General features: G+C 36.7%; 1 protein-coding gene and 2 non-coding genes across 6 annotated transcripts in view; 1 reads left to right on the top strand and 2 right to left on the bottom strand.

The window, feature by feature from the left end:
* LOC134742211 (uncharacterized) overlaps positions 1–22,774 on the bottom strand; it is a 547,188-nt gene that overhangs the window by 513,542 nt on the left and 10,872 nt on the right. For 2 of the 4 annotated variants that reach the window (XM_063675217.1, XM_063675215.1), the window contains exon 1: positions 6,569–7,046. The exons of 1 other annotated variant lie outside the window; for it this stretch is intronic. In XM_063675217.1, coding sequence (XP_063531287.1) covers positions 6,569–6,606 — 38 coding nt within the window. In that variant the 5' untranslated portion in view covers positions 6,607–7,046. Of the gene's footprint in view, positions 1–6,568; positions 7,047–22,774 lie in introns of those variants that run through there. One more of the 4 variants, XM_063675218.1, reaches the window with a different exon arrangement.
* Trnag-gcc (transfer RNA glycine (anticodon GCC)) lies at positions 11,519–11,589 on the bottom strand. Its single transcript has one exon. It is a non-coding gene; the product is annotated as a tRNA-Gly (tRNA).
* Trnag-gcc (transfer RNA glycine (anticodon GCC)) lies at positions 20,822–20,892 on the top strand. Its single transcript has one exon. It is a non-coding gene; the product is annotated as a tRNA-Gly (tRNA).

The following is a 22,774-nucleotide window of genomic DNA, read 5'->3' on the forward strand; positions in this document are numbered from 1 at the left end:
GAATTTATAATACATCCCGACGCGCGATATACGCGATATTAATCCGTTTTCATAGTTTTATTTCATGGGCTCAACAATATTTAAGGCTTCAAAGAACAATAGACGATAATATACAGGAAATCATAGAAGAAGAGCAATTTTAATGTCACAAACACAAGGAAAAACCAACAGTATCTACTTGTAAATAAACACATAAATTAATAATATAAATATGTACACACAATGGATTTATGTATCTAAATAGGTATTTTTTATATTCTAGATCATAATAATTACGCGTTATAATTAAACGTGACGTGTTTTAATTGATTTATGATCATAATTAAAATCCTTATTAACCATTTAATTAGTAATACACTCAAAAACATTATCAAGTATCATGTTTTCCCTGTTTTTTAACCGACTTCAATTTCATAGAAGGAGGAGGTTCTGTATTCGATTGTGGCTATTTTTTTTTTATGTATGTTCACCGATTATTCCGAGACCCGTGGTCCGATTTGAGTAATTCTTTTTTTATTGTAATAGTTTTACAGATTAACTTTACAGGAAACTTCAGTCAGAGGCCAATGGTTTATTTAGCAACTTACATCGCAGAAATGTAACTGTCGTAGTTTAAATTATTACTTCATACGACACAACAATTCGAAGACAAAATTTATGGGGCATTCCACAAAAATGTCGCTTACGAAATGCGCGTTTGTCTAATTTGTTAGCCTGCTCAAAAAAATAAATATTACCAGCATTTTCAGAAGAATTAGAAGAATGGCATTTCGTAAGCGACATTCTCGTGGAATGCCCCATAAGTTAATTCAACATTCTCTGCGCAAATTCTCGAGAATGTCAACAGAAGCACTGTTCTCTGATTATTTTCACCGCGCGTTGCCATTTCTAAACTATGTCGAGGCGAAAATAAAACTACGCTTGATATTTTTTTTAATTAGACACCGTTATGAGAATGTTAGATATAGTCAGACCAAAGATAGATATAACTCCGTAATAGATGGATACAGTCTAAGGAAAAAACGTGCCTCGAAAATCAAGAAAATTTGATTCTTGATCAGAGGGCGCTACTAGCTTAGCGTTGACGGTTTCGTTTGTTATTTAACAATTCTAACGCATATCAGTGAAAGAACATGGATCAAAATCATAAAAATAGTTAATGCAAATAAAAAAAAACATTTATCCATATTTAAATACATCTTATCGTATTTTTATAAATCTTCATTTTTTGTTTTAAAGTGTTTCGATAGATGGCAGTGAATTTACTGTGATTACAAAATCTACTATGACAGTACCGCTCTATCTAATTATATCCTTTTTGGTCAGACCAAGATAAGTCTGCAACGATTTTGATAACACACGCAGTGCGTGTTATTTTAAACGTCAAACTTCTATGAAATTATGACGTCCATATAACACATGCACTCCGTATGCTATCAAAATCGTTGCACACTTTACTTGGTCTAACTCTAGTGAAGTAAATTGCATGAGATCTCACGTATTGAATACTCCTGATCACCGATTAAATTTCATCGTGTATATAAAAAAATTAGAATGACATACTTTTGAACTGTAGAAATACATCTCTTTTTGGAAATGTATTCTAGGGTGGCAGATACTTCTGATGCGTTGTACTTGTACATTTCATCCGCTAGTATTAATGTTGACTGTAGCTAATGTAGCTACCAGTGTAATGCAAAAAGTAATTGAGTTACTAATTAGCAAATGCAATTACAATTAGTAATTGAAATTAATAATTTCAATTACTTACATGTCAACAGTAATTGCGCCTTCAATTTACTTACATGTAAAACGTAATTGCGCCTTCAATTTACAATTGCAAAATGTAATTGTTAATTATTTTTTATTACATTTTGAAATTGCAATACTTTACTCAGTTACCAATTACTTTTATTGAATACAAGTTTTCGAACATATTAAAATTATAAATGAGCTCTAAATTTACTAACCTTACAATGTTTGACTTTTTATATTTAAAAAAATGTAAATGAGTATTTTCGCAAGATTTTGTACAAGGAAATAATAAATAAAATACTCTATCATGTATGGGAAATCGAAAGATTAAAATGTAATATTTTTATATCATCGGGTTTAAGTTAATGTATAAAAAAAATACAGTAAGAGTTTCTAATACATAATTATTATTGAATTTTTTTTTTCGCCTGTTTGTTGTTATATTAGTCTTCTGGCAACATAAACTAATTATGTAATTTAATTACCAATTATTTTAATTGCAATAACCAAATGCAAATAAATAAGGACATTTGTCCGGTAGCATCCGTCCTAAAATCCGCCGAAGAAGAGAAAAAAAGAAAATACACGAACGCCTGCGAAAAGTGTCACGCAACTTTCACTCCCCTCGTCACATCCGTCGATGGAGTCTTCGCTCCGCAAATGTCCACCTTCATCAAACATCTCGGTGAAGCCATCGCTGACCGGTGGAACAGATCCCTTAGTGTAGTAATGAGCTGGCTAAGATCCAAAATTATGATTTCGATAATCCGAGCCACCAGCATGTGTATCCGTGGGACACGGCACAGATTCAAATCCATCCAACATTTCTTCGGTTTCAATGACGGTGCAGCCCTACCCAACCCGTCTACCTCTAACCTGTACTAGCGTCGTTTTCTTGTCGTTGCTCATTTCTGTTTTTTTTTTAAATAATTTTACGTTTCTGATCAATAAATGTTATTTAATTCATATTTTAAAAAAAATTACATACTCATACTCATACTCATTTATTTATAATAATATTTCATATTACACGTCATAATTGGATACCAAATTGAATTACATGTAATTCAATTACAAACAACTTATTCAATAAGTAATTCAATTACATACAAGTAATTAATTGCGCCCAACACTACCATATAAGTTTTTATATTTATTTCATAATCATTATGTATGTGTTTTGTTCACCTATTATGTTTTGTTCAATTTAAATAACCTAATAAGTAAAACAGTCTCTACAGCGTCTCTCCGCTGGCAATGTCTGCAGTATGCGCTCTCGCGTTCCGCATGCATTCACCGTGTGCACTTTTTGCAGTAAATGCATTTTTGCAGCGGACTGTATTATTAGTTTAAATAAAGGTGCGTTGCCCTCAACGTTTAGAGCAAAAAGGTTGCAAGTACGTTAGTTTTTGGGCAGATATAACGTTTTTGGTAAATATGTATGTTATTATCAGGGTATTGTGGAATATGTGCCGTTATTTAAATTGTATGACATGACGCTGAAGGAAACTTTTTGCAAAAGTGAGTGAAGGATTTTTTTTTTAATTGAAGATTGGTAGAGTCTCTACTAATTGACAGAATCGATTGATGGAATAAAACATTCCATACCCATACCATGAGCACGCAGGCACTTCGTTTCATTTCGTGGCACTTTTTCTTTCTATGTTTCTCTGTTTTTTATAATTTTCTATTTTTGTGTTTGTGCTAACGAATAAATTACTTCTATTCTATTCTATGAGTCACTGACAGTGTCAAAACTGACATATGCACTAACGTCTACGTCATGGAGACTGTATAAAGGAGCCAAATCTCTATGTATGAAAAGTGTCCATCAAAAAACAGTAATTAGGCGGCGCCACTATACACCGAAATACTACCAAAAACAACCTACGTAATTTGGTCGGGTTATTTGTTGCCTTATATGGTTCATGTTATACTCATGTCCCAGAGTCTAACTGTCGCCACCGGAGAGATTAGGAACTATTATTTAAAGCTTAACGCGGTCACTTTTACAACAATTCTGGCATAAGAGATTGCGATCCTTTCTATACCATCCATAGTCTACGTAATTATTTAGTTATAATATACAAGATATAGATACAGATAGTGGTACTACGTAAACGAAATTAATAACTAGCTTAAACGTAATTTACTTTCTATCTATATATCTTGCTCGCACTAATATGTCAGTACGAGCGAGATGCATAGAAAGTAAGTTACGTTTACGCTGGCGTTTATGTCAGTGCCAAACTGGTGGTAGCCACACTGGTCGTAAAAAGACATTGTGGAGTTTTTCAACTGTGCCAAAAGTCGCTGCATTTTGTGAAAAGTTAGCTTGGTCCAACTCCACTTAAAGGCCAACCCCGTCTCTTTATCTTCTCTATATCTTTGTTGCATCTTATTTCTGTATAAGTTTTCTTATTTAATCAATTTGTGCACTGTAGATTTCTGGTTATTTTATGTTTTTTAGGGTTCCGTACCCAAAGGGTAAAAACGGGACCCTATTACTAAGACTCCACTGTCCGTCTATCTGTCACCAGGCTGTATCTCATGAACCGTGATAGCTAGTCATTTGAATTTTTCATAGATGATGTATTTCTGTTGCCGCTATAACAACAAATACTAAAAAGTACGGAACCCTCGGCGGGCGAGTCCGACTCGCACTTGTCCGGTTTTTTTTCTTTTAGTTTGTTACTTGTTACCTCAGCTTGTTACATGCCGTCGGAAGATCAGCACTGGAAGTCGCCACTCGCCAGCAACATGCTGATATGAGGCCATTTCATGGAACTTTCTTCTTAGTACATTTTTCTTTTAAGTACATATTTTGTTTCACTTGTGTTTGTGTTACGAATAAAAATATTTATATTAAATTTTATTCTATTTTTTTTACCAAACCAATTATAAGTAACTTTTATTTATATTCAGACCTGAAAACAAAACGAGATGTAAACAAGGGTCCTATTTTGCCTCGAAAAAGGCGCGTATTCCGTACACCAATCACTCGGATCGCATCTGTCACCATTTGTTCCGCAAATAATCGATCGCGACTCGATTCTAATTGGCAACTCGTCAAGGGATTACGAGTTTTAAGGCGCATTTGTTTACTATTATTTACGATAATAAATAAATGCGTTTTATTATATACTTAAGTAAATAATGTAATTACCGGGTCTAACGCAATTAAATTTCATTATTTTACCTTACAATAATTATGTGTACTAAACGCGAGAGTTTAAAGTGTTATATGTAATTAAGTTATTTACTATTATTAAACGAGCGTTAGCGAAGGTCTTTGGACAAAAATTCTTTCGTATGTCTGGATGTTGTTCTCGACAATGCGACTTGTAGCATTTTTCAACCGATTCTCGTGAAATTTTGTGAGTAAAATTTTTGGCGATTTTACCGAAAAATTATATAGCCCTCGTCGGTCCTCCTCGCTGTATTTCCGCAAATATCAATGTTCTTTTGTCTAATGAGTTTAGAATAAGGATGTGAGAAAGTAAATACAAAAGGAATATTATAGGTGAGTTGGTATATGTAGATACCGCGGAGTGAATGCTCTGTGGCACAAAAAGGTACATCTATTACGATTGTAGTGACGTACCTTTTTGTTTATTGACATGCTTCGTCGTACTGTTTACGATTTTTGTATCTTACCTAGATAAATTTAATTGATAGTACTTTTGGGAGCCTAGCCAAGAAGACAATCTTTGACAAGTAGAAATCGCCAATTGATTGATTAAATAATATATAAAAGTAGTAACGTGACTTTTCGTAGAATATATAACCTGAGGGTTTTTCTTTTCACTTTGCGTTTTTTCTTTTTGTTTAGCATTTGTACGATTGTAGCCTTTAGTATCAGCATCTGAAGCATCTCGTTTAGTTTTTAGTGCAGTGCCAACTTGTTATTAAATATGTAAAATTAACATCTCTCAGTATGAAGATCGTGGAAATAATCGATTACCTTATTGGCAACTCAATATCGATCCCGGATTTATGATTTTTAGGGTTCCGTATCCAAAGGGTAAAAACGGGACCCTATTACTAAGACTCCGTTGTAAGTCTGTCTGTCTGTCACCAGGCTGTATCTCATGAACCGTGATAGCTAGACAGTTGAAATTTTCACAGATGATGTTACATTTCTGTTGCCGCTATAACAACAAATACTAAAAGTACGGAACCCTCGGTGGGCGAGTCCGACTCACACTTGGCCGGTTTTTAAATACGTTCATCGATCCTTTTCTAAAACTCATCTATATTATTTATTTATTTTCGTATACATATACCTATAGATAGATAATAGAAATTCTAACTAAAAATACACATAAAATAGTTTTCCATTTCTATTCAAGGTAACAACTATTAATGTTTGCTTTTAAATTTTAACTTAACTAATTGTCACAGACAACAAGAACATACAAAATGATTATTTGCATTTAACTGTTTGACGACCAAAAACCCATTGCCTAGCAGTGGGTGGACGTGGGCCATATAGCTAGAAAGATCGTCATTTGTCGTATTGTGAAATGAAAATTATTTAAGTATTTTATCATTTTGACAGAAAATATTCACGGCCGCGGCCTTAAACAATTTTTATTCGTGTTTAAACTCGGATGTTTCTCTCGGCACGGCGATAAAAACCGTTTCTCTTGTAACCCTCTGATTAAACCACTGAACCGTCCAGGTTAATTTAAGTTTTTATAGCCAAGATTATTACTTTCTATTATTAGTCTCGTACCAAACAAGTTGTGTCAACTATCTCGCATGTGGATGTTTATTTTGAGCTAAAACTAATGCAAGACCATACACCCACCTTTTAGGCTTCCAACGTCTAATGAAAACTCCGAACATGTTGTCAAATACAATTCACATCACTACTACACACCACAAACACTGCACAACACTATTTTTAAGTTTACACTGAGGGGCGAAAATAATTCCGATCGCAAAACGATCACCGAATTGCAACTGTTTACAAACACTATTTAAAAATAGAACGTCGTCGGTTGCGCAATCGTAATCGAATCGATTGTCATTTGTTTTTTTTGTAATCGTCAAACGTAGAAACGCACAAGCGACACGTGCAAACGCGGCGGACGTTGCACGGAGACTGAACTCGCGGTCGCGAGCTCCCTTGCACTATGCAAGTATGCAGCTGGTGTGTATCCCGGTTGCTTAGTATTAATAAATTTTAGATGTCAACCACTCTGCGTGGTGGCCGGCTAGCTGGCTGAATGGGCTTGTGTCACCGCCTCGCTTAGGAGGGCTATTTTGCAAGATAAAGCGATTGTATCGTCGGCGATTTAGAATCGGAATAACAAATACTTTTTTACCTCCCCGTTTTACCTTTGTATTTAATAAAAGAAGCATGTCATACAATTTAATTCTAATTCATTTATCAAATTCGTGTCTATATGTACCTACACAACAAACACACCTACTTAAAATACATTTTCGTAAATAATCTTGTCTCGTCAGGAAGTAAAATAACAGGTGTATTCATGAACTTAAGCCTATTAGCATTAGAACTGTCATCAATCACAATCATAACAGATGACTTTACTTTTTTTCTTAACGAGCGATAAAAACTTGAATGAACTTCCCTTCTTCCTTTCATTCTGCTTTTATTATGATGTTGCGTGAGAAGAAATGTAAAAAAAGTATGTCACTCGCTGAATAAGTTTATAAACCTTTTAATATTGTTAGTTTGAAACAACAGTGCTTTAAAGGTAATTTGGTGAATAAAATCATAATCAATAACTAATCCGATTAATCGTTATAAAAAGGTAATCGTAGTAATTTGGTGGGCGCTGTACAACACTAGTGATATTTGTTTCGTATTATTTTGATACGATAACTAATCCGATTAATCGTAATAAACAGGTAATCGTAGTAATTTGGTGGGCGCGGTACAACACTAGTGATATTTGTTTCGTATTAATTTCGATACGGCAGCATTTTTTTATACTTACATTTTAATTACTATTTTAATATTTCCTTATTAGAAATGCTGCTAGGCAATATTTTTTTTAAGTACATTTATTTTACACAAGTTACATGGCCACCACCAGTTTGGCACTGACATAAATCACATAAACCAAAGATAGATATAACTCCGTAATAGATGGATACAGTCTAAGGAAAAAACGTGCCTCGAAAATGACGAAAATTTGATTCTCGATTACATGTCGCTACTACCTTTGGCCTACTCTCGTATAGAGGGCGCTGACGGTTTCGTTTGTTATTTAACAATTTTAACGCATATCAGTGAAAGAACATGGGTCAAAATAATAAAAATAATTAATGCAAATAAAAAAAATCATTTATCCATATTTAAATACATTTTATCGTATTTTTATAAATCTTCATTTTTAGTTTTAAAGTGTGTCGATAGATGGCAGTGAATTTACAGTGGTTACAAAATTTACTATGACAGTACCGCTCTATAATATTATATCCTCTTTGCATAAACGCTATCGAGAACTTAAGTTACTTTCTATGTATCTCGTTCGTACTCGCATATTAGTGCGAGCAAGATGTATAAAAAGTAAATTACGTTGACGCTAGCGTATATGATGTGACTGTCAGTGACTCATGAGTTATCGTCCCTTACAAAATTTGAATTTCGCGCCTTTTTCTACTGACAAAGTGGTTTGACAGACTATATAACACTTGTTCGGCAGACAAAATCAAAATCAATTTACCAATTTGAGGACACGGTAGTGCCACCGCCAAGTTGAGAAAAAACAAAGAAAGATACAACAGTAGGTACCGGTACAGTAAGTAGGTATAACTTTTTCTCGAACCCGTTAGGTTTCAAATATTTTTTATATTTCAAATTAAAATTACAGGGTCCAAAGTGAGCGTTTTATAGGGTTAGTAATACCGCACTGAATGACCCACTCTACGCCCACCCTTTAAAATTACGCCACAACCGCAAAATGATAGAAACACATAATTTTATGTGATCGTAAATAAATGTTGGCCTTTCTGGGAGGCCGTTAGTCAGGGTACGGCGTAGACTACTTTTTGTAGACTACGCACTACGCCGTTAGCAAAGCATATAGGCGCTTTAATGTTGTGCCTAAGAGAGATGAATAGTACATAGGTATGCATTATTAAAATTCTCTTGTCCAAAATAAAACTCTTCGCAATATTGGTTGGTTTTCCTTAAGTCATTTATATGCTCTAGTACAGATGTGTAAGTTGCAGAATTTTTTATAAAAGTCGGAAAAGTTCTCGGAAATTTCAGGAAAATTTCATAGAAGATTAAGGAATCTTTCATTTTGGAAATGGAAAATTTGGATCCCCATACCAAAGAGAACTCCGTAATAGATGGATACAGTCTAAGGAAAAAACGTGCCTCGAAAATCAAGAAATCAAATTCTCGATCAGAGGGCGCTACTAGCTTTGGCCTACTGTCGTATAGATGGCGTTGACGGTTTCGTTTGTTATTTAACAATTTTAACGCATATCAGTGAAAGAACATGGGTCAAAATCATAAAAATAATTAATGCAAATAAAAAATTTTTTTTTACCCATATTTAAATACATTTTATCGTATTTTTATAAATCTTCATTTTTAGTTTTAAGGTGTGTCGATAGATGGCAGTGAATTTACTGGGGTTACAAAATTTACTATGACAGTACCGCTCTATCTTATTATATCCTCTTTGCCCATACGAAAACATGGTTTAGAGGAACGTAGTTGGGTGAGAAAAAGGTACCGTTGACGGGTAGACTTTGACTGATTTATTAAATCATAATCAAGTGTTTTATACATCTCTAATCTACGGCGGTACAGACATTATCTTAATCCAATCAGCGCGTGCTCTAACCTATACTAAGTTATCGACACGCGCCGATAATATTTTGCTGACCGCCATAGTACTCCCCCCTTAGTCAACCGGTAGGGTTGACGACCAGGTCCTTCGCAGGAGCTGTCCTGAACAGGATACGATTATTGCCTACGATTACGATACGATTATTTCACTTCCACGACGTTATAGCTTCAATCACGGCTCCGCGACCGTGAACTTGAAAATGAATTGCTGCGGCATGTCTCGACGCGTGCTGCGTTGACAATAATTTCCTCGCGCGTGTCGCGTATTGTGCTTGCTTGCATTCTTGAGTGCGGCTTCAAAACAATTATAATATGTAGCTGGCATGACTTCATTTAATTAATTTGCAATTCGGCGTGAATTCCCTTGAATATATTCCTGATGCGTTGTGACAGTCCTCCCCGTTGCATCATTTCCTTAAACTTGTCGTTCTTGGAAGAAACGGAGACGTGCCTATGTCTTCTAATACGTCTGGGCGGACGTATGAAGTGCAGCCAGGGTGCTCAGAGCCAGCGTGGCGAGCGGAAATGCTCGAGCCAGGGTGGCGAGCGGAGAATCTCGAGCCATTGTGGCGAGCGGGGTGCTCGGAGCCGACAAGGCGAGCGTTGAGGGCGACGACTAGTAGTGGAGCGTTGAGTAGAGTAGTCGGGTCGCTAGGTTTGCTGCGTGCCACATCAGGATTAATCAGGATCCTCTTGCCATAAAGCGTTGGTGGATATCTGATGTCATGGTGAGGTCATGTCAGGCTCGTTGTAATTATCTCTTCTTCCTTCTGAAGATATTCTGTGATCCAAGAATCCGGAAACCGGAATATAATGGGAGTAGCCGCTTTTTTCCTGCGATGTTATTTGGTAGTGTCGGTGATGTCATTTGATGGAAGGTGGCGAAATCAAATTGAGACGAGATCACTTTGTCAGTCCTTCTCGACCAGCAATTGAATGTCGCAGTCACTTACTTCCGAGGCTTCTTCACTGGAGCTCTTCGTGTAGACATCTCAGTAGGTGCGTGTTCCTTCGGCGTCACACATTATGCTCTAGCAGTAGCAGATAAATGATCGAGGCACGGCAAAAACCCGGCCAAGTTGGAGTCCCTACGGCCGACTGACCCACTTACGGACGGAATGAAAGATTAAGCGGCTTCATTTACCTGGAGGCTTGTGGGATAATGGTGAAATGTGGAAGTGCTGTAAAAAGATTAGTGACTGCTCTTTTGAGGTTAATGAGGTTTCCAAACTTTTTACTCGCGGTAACCACAACCTTTAGCCGCCCACGAAAAAAATTTGCCAAGAAAAATGCTTTGTCAAAATGTAAATTTCAATTTCAATGGATTGGGAAAGCTTTTTATAGGATAAGATTAATATGAGAAGAGAATACTGATAAAGAAAATAATTTCGCCTTTATTGGAGGCGAGAAAGCGACTACGACTAGCGATCGACTATTTGTCTCTAAGTTGTGTGACAGGACTCCCTAACGCTCAGGTATGTGGAGTCGCTACTCCCTAACAGCTCGCACGTTGTTACACCTACGTTGATTGATTGCACTGGTAAACCCTGTGAGTGAAGGGATGCACAACCCTTTGTAAAAACTACGTCGCTCGTCGTTGTAACCGGACTTGACGAAAGTCGGTCGTTCGTTATAAGCGGAGTCGTAATAAACGGTTGTACTTTGTACTAAAACCAAACATGTGCCTTCACTTACGTCGCTATAACGGTATAACGGTTGGTTGTTATATGCGAAGTCGTAATAACCAGACTCCACTGTAGATACTTATATACTACCGATCACACTGCTGAGATATTTTTCTTAGAGAAAACTCGCTCAACACTTCTCGCCGGTCGCTTCTAAATATAAACCACGAGTACCTGAAAGCAACAAAAAGTAGAGAATTGATAATATTATTTAAAGTGCCACAAACAAAAAGCATGCATCGGCCGGGAATCGAACCCGGGCCGCCCGCGTGGCAGGCGAGCATTCTACCACTGAACCACCGATGCTTGTGACGGTGACGTCGAAAGTACCGTTCGAATAGCTAATTTTATGCAACGCCTCTAAATATTTTGCAAGTGATTAAAGTCCATGTTAAGTCTTGCGATAATCAACTTTATGTGTTATGAAATAACGTGCACACTTGGATAGCAAGTTACTGATATTTTAGATAAACTGCGATCACCACCGGAACGTAGCTTGCGTAACGAAACATTGATAACAATATTACACATGAATGAACACTTGAATGAATATTACAGCGTTAAAAAAAGTCGCCATCACATATATTGTAGCGACCAAGGTGCTATTAAATATCTGAACGAACATAACCAAGACGTCGAATTTTCTTTTATACAAATACATACATTGTCAAAATATACTGCTTGAAATTCTTTTTTGTTTTGAAATTCCACGCTCTGAAACCTCAAGAGGCCTTTAGGTCACATGGAATGAACAAATCGATCGTGTGTATAAATATTTTCCCACACATTCTCTGCAATATTTCCCATAATTTATCAAAAACTAGGCAAATTGCAGAAGCAAAGCTATGCAATTTACTGAGCATGAGCCGCCAACATTGAAAAGTTAAAAATCATTATTTGCCTCTATCGCTCTTGCATATTCAAGCGATAGAGAAGCATAAAACGATTTTCGGTATTTCGGTATAGGGCCTATATCGGCCAGGTCCCCGAATGATGTGCGGAAAGTAAACAAGAATGATGATCCTGCATGACTATTGATCCAAAAGGGTACTTATCGTCGGTTGTCAATAAGATGCTATTTCCATATAGCTTCAATTTGAAATCAACCTTATCGGCAAGCGACAATGTGGTACCTTTTGGTTGAAAACGTCACATACATACCTACATAAATCTAAGACTTGAATGAAATACGAATATTAGAGGAACCAAGACGAACTTTTTGCATGTAGGTATCTAGAAAGCATATTAAATGACTCGCAGCGCATCTTCCGGACATGTTACTTTTACTGTGTACTTCCTCAGACGTTTGTCTTTTAGAACAACAAGCGCAGACGCCGAAAATGGTCTATTCGATGCGCATGCCGCGGGCGCGCAGGGCTGTTATTACGAAAATATCAGAGTACTCAGGGTCCCTAGACTTGCTGGCGGGCTGTTACGGTACCGGGAATAGTACAGTTTGGAAATTGTGGAATCTCGCAAGTGGGTTCATCTGTATAGAAGTCGTTGTACTCTCTCAAATGTCGCGATGCCTAGTACTTTCGTACCTTCAGCCATCATGGAATTAAACCATAAAAACGGATTAGGTATATCGCGTATATTGAATTTATAATACATCCCGACGTTTCGAACCCTTTACAGCGTTCGTGGTCAACGGGTGACTATACCCACATACAAAAAATAATGAACCATCATCTTAGACTATAAACTTTCAGCCATCATTTCAGGTCCTTAAAGGTGCCCACTGACTATCAGTCCGCCGGACGATATCGGCCTGTCAGTTAGAACAAAAATTTGACAGTTCCGAACAACTGACAGGCCGATATCGTCCGGCGGACTGATAGTCAGTGGGCCCCTTAAGGGATGAATTCTAGGCGTAGGTAATTAAGATCTTAAGTATTTGTCTAGGTTATAAACTAACAGTGTGCTAAATTATACTGACTAAGCCAACATATTACGCCACCTTATACCCACCTACGAAAAAAACCAAGGCAAGAAAAATCACGTTTGTTGTATGGGAGCTCCACTTAAATATTTATTTTATTCTGTTTTTAGTATTTGTTGTTATAGCGGCAACAGAAATACATCATCTGCGAAAATTTCAACTGTATAGCTATCACGGTTCATGAGATGACTGGTGACAGACAGACAGACAGCGGAGTCTTAGTAATAGGGTCCCGTTTTTACCCTTTGGGTACGGAACCCTAAAAACCAATTTTCATTGTTTGCACCTGACCTTATGATACTCTTATTTAAATAAGGTAATTTTAAGTCAGAGGCCTAGATTTCAAGGCCTAATTCAAAACTACTGACCGATTTCCATTGAATTTAAGGCTCTAGCTTAATTTACTCTATAGCATCATTAACGCCATTGTAGCTAAATAAAGGAATTGACAGTATCAAGCACTTTTCTATTCAATGGCTCATTTAGCGATTCAAATCGTATCAATTGAAACGTGACTGGACACAGTCGATTTTAGTCAAAAAGACGTTCATGGCAACTTTTTGCATCGATACCTAATACCTACCTACAGCGGAGATGTACTTGAGATTCAGCATGGCTAGGAATACCTATTGGGTATATTCCGATTTCCGACATTTTAGATCGAGATGAGAGTACTGAAGTCACGGAAACGTCGAAAATAGAAAGATTAAAGATTAAAATTACTTTGCCTTTCTATCGCTCGAATATGCAAGACCGACAGAGCAGCAGATAACGACGATATTTCTATTTTCGATGTTAGGGTCTGCTGCCATTGTTATCCAATCACGAACAAAGGGCCTACTCTGTTCGTGATTGGACTCGGAACTCACAAGCACTCATAAGTTATATTTTTCCCTTAATACATAGTAATCTAGTTAAATAAAAATAAAGGTACCGTTATTGTTTAGCTGAAAAGTTTAATTACAAACTGAAACGGATATCTATTTCACTTTATAATTTATATATAGTGGTGTGACTAACTGACTATGTACTTAAAAAAAAAACAAATCACAACATATTTCATAAAATAATTTGATTTGTTCTCTAGTTGAGTTTAATTACAGCTTACAGAAAGCTAATGCTGAAGACCGGAGCGAATGGCAGCGGGAGGATACAAACTAGACTTATGGATATAATGTGCAAAAAAGTCAACGTATGTTGTCTTACTTGCCTTCCTCGAAAATTTGCAAGTAACTTCTAACATCGTATGTAATGCATCAAGCTATAAACAGTACAACCAAGTACACGAGTGTGAACATCCCAGCACGTAAGTGTTACCTATATTGCATGGAACCGACAATTTCTCATGGCAAATTGTATGGTTTCCGTGCGTATACGTCGTAAGTAACTGGTCATTTTGTACCAAGATTACGACCTTTCAAGAAAGCAGGATAGCGGCTGCTTTAGAATAAAAAAGTCGTAACTTCTTGGGAAAACAATGGCTTATACGATGTTTTAGAACCTAGGTTAAAATTGTGCCGTTTAGTGGTATATGTAGATCTTATTGATGGGTTTTGTCTTCGTAACTTAGTGCTTCGAGGAAGTCTAGGTTAAAAGCGTTTAAAGATGGTTTATGACGTCTTTCAAGGCTATAGTCTAATTTAAAGGATTTTAGGAACTATATAAGTCTAATACTTACTTATTAGTGTCTTATTACATTGATTGAGTATTTCTGATTTATGTATTTCTCAAATTTACAATTACAACGTAATGTGACTAAAATCTAAAAAGGGGGGAAAAACTCGCTTCAAATTAAATATATGTAAGTTAAGTACCTATCCACTATCTACTAGCACAAATTGGAAAGTAACGGACCAAACAAAGTACCTTGAGGTACACCTTTCCTCAGTCTCATGTCATATGAAGAAATGTTATCATTGAAACACACAAACCGATGAAAATCTAAGTTTATCCACGTCTATGTATTATTAAATTGGGTTTCCCCAACAAAACACTCTCGGAACTGGGTCGAACCAACGATTTCACCTTAAAGTATACAAGATATTCCATCCTCGAATTTACCAATATTAGCATAAAGGTTTTGCCTTCTTTTGCCAAAAGGACGTAAGAGACGTAACAATTGAAAGGAAAAAGTGTGTTTTGGGTCTGGATTGTGAAGGTGAGAGGTTAAAATGGAAAATTGATTTTCGCGTAACCGAAAACCTATTGGCGTTATCGGTTTTCATAAGGCATTTGAGGAATCTTATTAGAAATTTATTGGAGGATGAGTTCTCGTGGTTGAGTGGATTTTGTTTTACTGCTCATGGCAACAGTAATTACACCTTTGTTTTATCTTACTTTCGTTAAATTCGTGATAAGATATTGATAAGAAATGGCATTTAGTGACATGATGGTAGTGATAACATTCTAATACATACTATCTTTTGATTGTCCTATTGTACTCGTATGTAATTAGCTAATTAGTTATTATAGAGTACAATATATTGTAGTTGTATATTTTGGGTTAAGGAATTTTCTATTTCTTCTAACAAATAATTGCCCGTTTTACCACCTAGGTATATGGTATTTTTTTATATCCAATCCAATTCATAGTTTATTTTTCCTTATCACACATTGTTTGGGTCAAAATCAGACCAATGAAGCGCCTGCATGAACATGAACATCATAGTAAAAGCGCCACAGTCAATCGCCTCTCATTATAATTTATGGTTTTTAGGGTTCCGTACCCTAAGGGTAAAAATGGGACCCTATTACTAAGACTTCGCTGTCCGTCTGTCCGTCTGTCTGTCTGTCACCGGGCTGTTTTTCATGAACCGTGATAGCTAGACAGTTGAAATTTTCACAGATTATGTATTTCTGTTGCCGCTATAACAACAAATACTAAAAAGTACGGAACCCTCGGTGCGCGAGTCCGACTCGCACTTAGCCGGTTTTTATAAAGAATTTAATGTTAATGTCCTGTACCACAAAGATTACACGTCTCATTTTATATTTTTGGAGTTTTTATCACTATAATTAAGTACGTCAGAAAAGGGTCTGTTCAAATAAGCATGGTCCTTCGAACCGGGTATAAATAAAGAAACCAGAATTTATAGGTGTTTTCTCTTACTATAAGCCCGTTAGACTCTTGAACACTTGTATTATATATTTCTATCTAAGAAAGCTCAAGTTCCGTCTATACGAGCATGTATATCAGAATTCCGTATTTCGTAAGCCCCAATTAGGTTGCGTTATTCGGCGCACGATCGGCCGATAAGCCCACGCTCCCAGATCCACGGTCAAACTTGAAAACTTGACTATTTACCCAACGGTCGTTCCATCATAGAATAGGGACAATGGCAGTTACATACATGTACTTCTTCTTTGTCGTTTCACTCTTGACAAAGTGGTCTTGGTCATCATTTTCCCATTTCTTCATATATATTTTTTTGAACTGGAAGAAATCCCTTAAAGGGATAAGTTCGCCTTTGTACTGCCTATTTCTGTGCTATATTTGTGTTGTGTTTTGTACAGTAAACATACATACATTTTAGAGACGTGACGAATTTCACAATCACAACACGCCACCATACTTCTCTGTTGGCGGCCTTCGGCTATGGTCTCCTATTTTATGCTATACGCGATACGCGACGTCTCGTCACGTCGTACGCCGCGTCACAATGCTTACTATAGAGATGTACTGTTGTGGTCTCTTTCACACGTCGAAGTTGGCGTCTTGAGGCCGTACGCGGCATCTAAACACTGTGCGCCGCGTCTCTAGCCATTTCGGACCATTGCAGCGTGAAGGTAGTCTCTCGCGTCACACAAAATGATAAAATTTAATACAGAAAAAGACGAATTATTAATAGAATCGGTTAAAACTTTTATGATAAAAGTAACAAGAATCATAAAAACAATATTTATAAACATGTTGGGAAAAAAATTGTGATGCAGTCGGATGACCGATGCCGTGTTGCCCTTATTTTTCTTCTTACACGTTCGTCTTGTGCCTCTTCTTAAATATACCATTAAAAGTGTTAGAACGTCTATGACGCTCGCGAGCAGTTGCTGAAACGCACTTCTCTGCTGCGGACGTATTGACCGCCGACGCTATGCGTTGCGTTCAAACTTCGATCGGAGCGGAATTGAACGTTGACGCTAACGTCAGACGCCGCGTATAGCATAAAATAGGAGACCATAGCTGGTACAATGTGTCCTAGCCAATCCACTGCAGCTTTGACCTGGTCCGTTTATCTCATTGGTGGTTTTGTTCGTGGCCTGTTACCATCCATTCTTCCCTGGACCACACATCACTCAATAACCATATCCCCCTAAAGTCGTCGTCAATAGAACTTGCAAATAATGGAAACAAACCATCTCACCTTCATTACTTCGTAATTTCGCTCTCTAAAATAACAATCATGACCTTATCAACAGTCTATATACTTAAATGTTTTATTTATTTACATTTTTAGTTAAATTAAATGTTAATTATTCATATTTCAGGGAAAATAACCTTCGTAAAAATGTTAGGCTATGTGTCAAACGCTAGCAAAATCTGTCATATTTGTTTACATTATTTGCAAGTTCTATTGACGACGACTTTAGCGGCATACATGGCCAAAGAAAATGAGTGAAAGATTGCATACGAAGGTTATTTTTGGGTACATACTCTGAGTTTTTTTATTCTACTTCTTCCAACATATAGGTACCATCATACGTAGGTACTTACATAATTTACCTTTGCCTTACCTAGAGTGCCTCCATCACGGTAAGTAAGTACTAAATAAATATTATGATAAAATATGGCATCAAAATTGCGGTTTATATTTTCCGTTAAAAACTAGGTCACTTGGCGTAGCCTCCGGGAATGCGCTAGGGTTGTCAACTTGTCACTTATCTGCATTAAAATGAGTAAGTTCTTCTTTTTTGAGCCTATTGTGTCCCACTGCTAGGCAAAGACCTCCCTCTTTTTCTTCCACTTCTCTGACAATTATTAGGCCAACTTTTCCTAAAGATGTCAGGGTCGTGCCGCCATTTTCGAGGGCTGCTGTTTGGTGTTCACTGGGTAGTGTTCTTGGCCTAGGTACCAATCGTTTGGCGTAAATCGAAGTTACGCTTTCATTTTTAAACGACATTTTCAGCTAACACCAAGAAATTAGGGCGAGCTCTATTTATTTTATACTTATAATAATGTTTATGTTATAAAAACAAAAATGTTTAGAAATTAATAAGTACTAATACCACGTAAATAATCATGCCAAGTGTCATGTAATAACTTAACAATGTTGTTTTAAACTGAGAGCGTAACTCTGGTTCTATGGACTTGTCCCAACACATAAATACATATAGATTTGAATTTTTCTATTTGTTTAAATGGCTGCTTAGATTTTCAAACTAATGTTGACATTTTTTATCCAAGTGGCAACCCTATCCACCTGTATCCTCTCGTCCTAATTAGGGACGTAAGGTAAGGATAAGGAAACTAAGGATGTCAAACAGTTCGAGTCGCTGACTCTTATAAGGGTTTGCTGACGCTGACGACGCTAAGGGAAATGAATGGGTACTTTCGGCTGTTGCGACCTTTGAAACGGATTTGGTATTACATAGAAGGAAAAGTCCTTGTCAAATACTTGGTGGTTGATAAGTTTACCTTTGATTTCACATTAATCAATGACATGATAATATTTTTAGAATGGGCAACGTCCCTAGGACTAAGGGTTTATCGTGCGTAAAAATGCTCCTATATATAATTTACTGTTTAAAAATATTTCTTTCAAGGTGCAAATTCGCGATTTAGGTTATAATAAGCTACTCAGAATCGCGATCGCTTTAAATTTTTAATTGGATAAAAAAAAGTCGTAAAATATCGATAGCACAATTTTGTACCTCCCAATACTTATTACTTATGTTCCACTAGACTTATATTGACCGGGATATAGACCGTGATTACCTTTTGTATTATTTGTGAGCTCCCGATATTTCGACGCAGGTACATGCATCATGTTCACGGGTGACGGGTGTATCGGGAGCTCACAAATAATACAAAAGGTAATCACGGTCTATATCCCGGTCAATATAAGTCTAGTGAAACTAACCGTGAATCATTCAACTCTTATTACTTATGTTATTACGGATTACGAGGGGAAGAATTTTTTTACATTTGCACGCTTTTTGTACTATTTTTTTACATTGACAACCCTACGCTGCACCTCGTAATGCAATGCTACTCGACGCTAGAGGGCTCTCAGCTCTCAGCCAACGAATCTTACCCGTATACGTCTTGAAATTGCTGCCAAGGAATTTCGTGAGCTCACAGATTTTCTGTGGGTAAGCTATTTCGTAATCATATCTCGTCTTACGTAAGCGAACAACTCGCGAACGCGAAGCGGCGCGGCGCTGCGGGCCCACGGCGTTCGCGTTCGCAACGAGCTCGCCCACGTAGGACACTTCTATATAGATAGCAAAGGATTGATTGACCCCGCGCCGCATCGCTTCGCTTCGCGTTCGAGTGTTGTTCGCCTACGTAGTACGCTGCGTTAGCGCGAGCGAGACGCAGGGGTGCCGGATAACTGACATCACTCGTTTAATGATTAAAAATTCACGTGACTTACCCTTTAACTTAACCAGCATCCCTTCGTGAAAGTTACAATTTGCATATTTTTTCAAAGAAAATTGCGGTCGTGCTAACTGCGCGTGACTAGCGAACGTCGAACCTATGTTCGTATTCACAAAACATTTCTACTCGTCTTCGAGCGATGTCTAGAAGATCACAACTATGTTATTTTCCGCCCGAAATAAATGGGACTTTTTGACGAAATTGAAACCGAAGGTTCGGTTTTTCTCGTTTCGGCCGAAATCGAACCTTCGGCCGAACATAATTTTTATGCCGAAACCTGCTGAATCCGAAATCGTAATTTCGGTCGAACACTAGCGTAAGCAAAAGACCGTACTCACATCTTAAAGGCCGGCAACGCACTTACAATCCCTCTGCTGTTGCGGGTGTCTGAAGTTTAGGTAATAATGGCAAGAGCAACGATCAGTAAGTAGGTAGCAGTAGGTAATACATTGAACTTTGTGAATTGTATACGTTTGAATTTGAACACGAAACACGACACGCTGTGTACTTTGCTAATGAAGACACAGTGACTGTCGATAGACCTTATATCGTAGCAGTAAGGGTTAAGTTAGGTGAGTTATTCGTTTTGTAAGATATTGTTAGAAAACATTGCTTGAGCTTGAAATATTTCTAGACATAATACTTTAAATTGGAAGTAACGGCTTTGATAAATCTATAGGTAACATTTAACATTAGTTTACAGTACATATAGTGCTACCTTACCGCACTAGTGCGATAATTAGCACATTACGTAACTATGTCCAAAATTTAAAGGGCATATGTACTGTAAAATGTTCTACGATACATGTGCGAATAGGTATAATTCGCATCTCGTGTTTTAATTTATCGCCAATTTCCTATTTTTCGCACTTGTATCGTAATGTACTATTGTAGTTTAATTTGGTTATAAATAACATTACTCCATTTTATATCGTAATTCGGATGAACTAAATTATAGTAACCGGACTGCAATTCCGAATTTCGCAACGACGTTCGAAGCATCGGTGGTTCAGTGGTAGAATGCTCGCCTGCCACGCGGGCGGCCCGGGTTCGATTCCCGGCCGATGCAAAATCTTTTTGCATTTTTTTATACAGAGTACCTACCACTTGCACCATCCACTAACCCGGGGTTAACCGGTTAAACCTGGAGTTACTATGGTTATTAGTACAGTTTGACACTGAATTTGTCGCGTTGAAAGCGTTACGCGAGGATCAAGTCCTTATCTATTCTTCGAGCTGATTAGGGAAATGCGCTAAGTGAATTAAATTGTAATTACCATACATGTACGCACATGTATTCGTCATCGCCCATTGAGTATGTATCACTGGAGTATCCATTTACCAATTGGAGGCAATGGGGTCAAGTCGCGGTCTTACTGAGGTCAGTTAATTATACAATTAGATTAATGGGTAATCTGGGTAATCATGATTACTACTTACGTATTTGGTTAAATATATTTCTAGAGTAATTCGTAAATCTGTTTATTTCAATTTATCAGCATCACCATTTCTTAAACCTAGTTACAATATTTGTAACATATTTGCTGTGACTTATTTTGCAAAAGTGATTTTTCATCACTTACCTTCTTTTTAATGCTAAAAAACGAACTATAGAGATGGGAATAAGGCCTGAAGAAGAAGAAGATTTAATCGTTAAAATAGTCTGCATCTGTGTGTCACCAGAGTGCAGCACTAGCCTTTTAGTAAACCATAGACTCCATAGAGTAAGTTAACATACAGTACCTTTAACAGGTTTTTAACAAGTTTTCAGAGATAATAAAATATATGGCATAGATGCATCAAGGCGGTTTGTTTTCAGAGGACCTAGGGAAACGCGAATCCGAAATTTTGCTATCTGCCATCTGCCTCTTTATCGCTCGAATATGCAAGAGTGACAGAGATGTTAGATAACGAAATTTCGATTTCCTTGTTTCGCGATAGACCCTCATATTGTGGTAATGGCGCCCCCTACGCAGTTTCGCGTAATATTCCCTATTAAAAAAATTCCAAATTCAAAAGCGAATAACTTGCCCCGGGCTTAAAGAGAGGAAAACTCTAACCGAACATATATTTACTTCAACTAGATGAAAACCTGTAATTACACAATTTCCATTTACTTTAGGTAGTTACATCTATCTTTAACAGCTATTTTGATCGTCATTAGCGAAAAAGATTTAGAATTAATACTTCCCGAGAAGCGTGAGTTAAAAACACGTCAACTAAAATTAGATTACAGAGATTACAGAAGACTCATTTAGGTCAATGGGCACTCTAGCGGCATCCCGTCGCACTTTAGTTTAATTTAAACTGAAAGAAAAGATTAAAATTAACTACCTAACTAATCTACCATTTTCGTGCTAAGGAAATAATAGTGTTATATTAAAAATATCAATATTATTTTTATTTTATTTTTATTTTAGTAGTAATTTTAATTTTAATTTATTTGTAGTTTTAGTTTATTAAACAAGTTAGTTTATAATTATATTTATGTTATTTAAGTCGATTTACTATAATGTTTCAAACTTGAATGTTATTATACAATCGATTTTGTTTTCAATATTATTATCGCTATCTAATATATCGGAACGGCCAAGGTATTCAAAAATATCTACACAAAGCCTCTATTACAAAGATGTGCATTTTTAGATATTTTTGAACACATTGGCTGCTCCATTATATATGACGGATAAATCGGATTAAATAGGTATTATTAATTATAATATTTAAAATTAAATATCATAATAGTAAACCGCAAGTACTTTTATTTAACAATACTGGTCAGTGGTAACAAAGGATATAATAGGATAGAGCGGTACTCTCATAGTAAATTTTGTAGCCACAGTAAATTCACTGCCATCTATCGACACACGATTAAAACTAAAAATGAAGATGTATAAAAATACCATAAAATTTATCTATAGTATCTATACATGTTTTCTTTTTTGCATTAA

Source organism: Cydia strobilella, chromosome 6 (genome assembly GCF_947568885.1).
Source record: "Cydia strobilella chromosome 6, ilCydStro3.1, whole genome shotgun sequence".
In the NCBI taxonomy this organism is placed as follows: Eukaryota; Metazoa; Arthropoda; class Insecta; order Lepidoptera; family Tortricidae; genus Cydia; species Cydia strobilella.